Source organism: Cryptomeria japonica, chromosome 4 (assembly GCF_030272615.1).
Source record: "Cryptomeria japonica chromosome 4, Sugi_1.0, whole genome shotgun sequence".
Taxonomy (NCBI): domain Eukaryota; kingdom Viridiplantae; phylum Streptophyta; class Pinopsida; order Cupressales; family Cupressaceae; genus Cryptomeria; species Cryptomeria japonica.
Genome location: NC_081408.1, coordinates 470,641,785 through 470,645,345, shown reverse-complemented (window position 1 = coordinate 470,645,345; position 3,561 = coordinate 470,641,785). Strand labels below are relative to the sequence as shown.

At 36.2% G+C, this 3,561-nt stretch overlaps 1 protein-coding gene across 1 annotated transcript; it reads right to left on the bottom strand.

Annotated features, from left to right (window-relative positions):
- Positions 1–328: 328 nt before the first annotated feature.
- LOC131066692 (sugar transport protein MST4) lies at positions 329–3,265 on the bottom strand. The gene is made up of 4 exons (XM_058001529.2): positions 2,902–3,265; positions 2,402–2,724; positions 1,236–1,862; positions 329–1,132 (listed from the first exon to the last, which is right to left on the bottom strand). The coding sequence occupies exons 1-4, from the start codon at positions 3,029–3,031 to the stop codon at positions 629–631; spliced, it is 1,584 nt and encodes a 527-aa protein (XP_057857512.2). The 5' UTR covers positions 3,032–3,265; the 3' UTR covers positions 329–628.
- Positions 3,266–3,561: the final 296 nt, after the last annotated feature.

The following is a 3,561-nucleotide window of genomic DNA, read 5'->3' as shown; positions in this document are numbered from 1 at the left end:
TCAGTGTATATTAGTTGAAATATACTTATTTAAACGCCCAACATCAAAGTTTTATTTTACTTTTAATACATAATTGTACGGTCCCACATTATAAATTTACATTGTGTTAATAAAAGCTAGAATAAAACTAATGTTACTGTTCACTAAAAAATCAATCCATGCATTCATGCTAATGTCAGATTCACGGAAAATGTTTCTACCAAAGATGTTAATGTTTTTCTATGTAAATAGAAAAATACCCTCTTTTCAACCATTAAACTTGTTTTTGTATATGTGGAATCAAAATACTGTGACGAAATCTTTCACAGTCCACTTTTATTTATACATGTATAGAAATATAATACTGAATTTTTTTTAACATATTTAAGAGCATCCAGTTTCTGAACCCTTTTTCTAAATATATATTGAAGATCCTGCTACTGAGCTTGGTTCCCTTCTTACAGGTTCAGTATCTTTGAAGGGAAAGGGGAACAGAATTGATTTAAGGTTGGGCTTGGTTAATTTCAAGCTCTACACCTTGTCAGAGACATGGAAAAGCAGCCATTCAAATCGGAGATGCAGAGTAGATCGATTCGGGAGGCTTAGAAAAAACTGTAAGCTTGAAAATTAATCATGCAGTAAAATCAAATTATAACTGAGAATTGTGATAGGCCTTGCCATTAGCTTTTCCAGTTTCTTGATTGGCATAGGCATCACCGTCCTCATCATCGATCAGATCAGAGTCTGTGACATACTTCTTCCACAGCCAGTGTTGTCTCCACACTTTCTCTATCATTTCCTCGATTGGCACATTCTTTGTTTCCGGAAGGAGAAACAGGACGAATGTAGACATGATTAAAACCCAACCAGCGAAAAACAAGAAAATCCCGTATTTGAAATGGCATAGCACTGACAGGAATGCCTGTGCAATGACGAATGTGAAGAGAAGGTTAACGCACACGGTGACACTTTGTCCAGCGGATCTTGTTTCTAGTGGAAATGTTTCGCTGGGAATGAGCCATGCAAGAGGTCCCCATGACCATGCAAAGGCTGAGACGAACGTGCATACCATAAGCACTATCACAATTGCCATGCCCTTGGAAATATCTTCGTCCTCTTTCAACCCTGTTGCTAACAGAATTCCAATGATCACCTGCAATTTCAAAACAAAATCGTTACAATTTTTTATATTAAAATGAAAAAAAAATTGGTTACATGTGATTACAATTCACAGCAAAATGGCTACAAAGATTTACCTGTGAAACAAACATTTGCACTCCGGCTTCGAGCAGAAGCACTCTTCGCCCAACTTTATCAACTGAATAGATTGAAACTAAAGTGGACACAACATTTACAGCACCAGTAATAACTGAAGAGTAGAGTGAGGCATCGTTTTTGAACCCCAAAGTTTGAAACAGCACAGGAGCATAAAACATAATGGCATTGATACCGGTAAACTGTTGAAAGAATTGCAGGCACATTGTTATGATCAGTTGAGGCCTGTTTCTGCGCTTCAGAAGATTTCTGAATGGATGTTTAACTGATGCGGCTATTCTGCTGGCCTCTACTAATTCGTTGAATTCTGGGTCCACATTGTCCGTTCCTCTAATTTTTCTGAGTACAACCCTACCCTCTTCCAGGAGCCCCCTTTCAATCAAGCTGTTGGGAGTTTCTACTATAAATATGGAACCTACAGTAAGAAGAAGAGCAGGAATTGCTGCCAGACCCAGTGAAAGCCTCCATCCCCAAGGCGTGATTTTCTCTGTTCCGTAGTTCACCAAGTTAGCAAAAAGAATGCCTATGGTAATATTCAACTGGAAGAGAATATTAAGACCCCCTCTGATTCTCGTCGGTGCTATCTCTGAGAGGAAAAGAGGAACCGCCTGCATCATGAAATTTACCGCCCGTCAATTTAATTCAATTCAGTGCATATTTTCAGGCAAACAAAAATAATTAACGGGCTAATCAGGCTCTGAAATTATCCGCCCGTCAATTATTTTAATTTACAGGCAAATAACAGAGTAAATTAGGCTCTGAAATAAAATCTATAATATTCAAAAAGGGCAATATTTGAAGAATAAATGTGAAAAAGATTTCGTTCGAAAAGGAATATGGAGATATATGGTCGAAAACAGGACGAAAAAAGTGGATAATTTGCCGCAGAACAGAACGAAAACAACCAGAATATAAAGATATCCTGAAAAATACTAAGGGTTTCAGAAATAGAAAGTAAATGCAACTTAAAGTTTTCTCCAACATAAGGGTAGAGAAGTTAAAACTGACAAAATAAACATAACAATAAAATTAGGAATCTCAAGAACACTAAAAAGACGCAAGACAAACTTTAAAGCGAAATTAGAAAATGCAAAGCCCACCGATAATAGGCAAAAATAAATAAAATATCGTGAACAAAAGTATCTACCTGGTTAGCAAATCCAACTCCGCATCCCAGCATAATTCTGCCAATGATAAGCATGGCGAGATCTTGAGCTGCCGCGTTCAGCACTACTCCAATCAGGAAAAATATACCTGCAATAAGCATGGTCGGCTTCCGGCCCCATACTCTGGTCGTATACGACGCAAAGAATGTCGCTATCAGACCGGCCAGATACAGAGACGAAGTAAACAGCTGAAGCCCCTGATTGTCATATTTACAGTAAGTATTGTTGTCTTGGATCTCATTCTTTTTCCGATACACAACAGGGAAAAATTTCTCCAGAAAATCGTTCATAGAAGTCACTCCGCCTACAAATTAAACAACAACAGTCAGTCTCCGCCAATATTTCCATCAGTTCACCAGAAATCAGAGTTCAAACTCAAAAAAACCTTATAAAAAAAAAGATTTTCTTCATCATAGAAAAAAAAAGCACTAAACTAAAATTTTCACTGAAAATAAAGATTTCACAAAGGACCAAAGCTTACCTGAAATTCCAATATCGTAGCCAAACATGAGGCCTCCACTTGCTGCCATGATACATGTTATGATCACATAAGGCGTTATCCGCGCCTCGAACTCCACTCCTCCAGGAGCCACAAACCCTGCTGCAGGCATCCTCCTTTTCTGGATCTTTCCAACTGACACACACTAAAACCTCCACACACTAAAACTTCACAGACTGCAAATTCACTACAAATTCTTCACAAGTACACCAAGGACCTCGAAATTCTTGAAACGACTGAAAAGCAAATTCCTCCGAATTGTTTTACACTACAATGAAATGAAAAAATCTTGTATACTCTTGGAGAATAAGAGCGCCCAACCAATAAATATAGCCAAAAGTTTTAATCGGGTTGTCCCAAAAAGTGCATCCTTATAAAATCTGACTCATTACTAGCAGTTATACCTATACTTAAATTAAAAAATCTCTATATAAAGAAGGTATATTTTTAAATAGCATATATTCTAAGAAGGTATATTTTTAAATAGCATATATTCTAAGAAATCTATATAAAGAATATCTTTTATACAATTATTAATCTTTTTTTTTTTTCTTTTTTCTTTCATATATATGAAATTATGAATTAATTTGAAAAATCTATATAAAGAAAGTATATTTAAAAAATATATATATTATTATCTAT

Excerpts from the sequence above, each read along its gene's own strand:
- LOC131066692 (XM_058001529.2), bottom strand. The coding sequence starts at position 3,031 with ATGCCTGCAGCAGGGTTTGTGGCTCCTGGAGGAGTGGAGTTCGAGGCG. Across the intron at positions 2,725-2,901 it reads CTACGATATTGGAATTTCAG|GCGGAGTGACTTCTATGAAC; the intron begins GTAAGCTTTGGT and ends TTTAATTTGTAG. Across the intron at positions 1,863-2,401 it reads GAGTTGGATTTGCTAACCAG|GCGGTTCCTCTTTTCCTCTC; the intron begins GTAGATACTTTT and ends TTCATGATGCAG.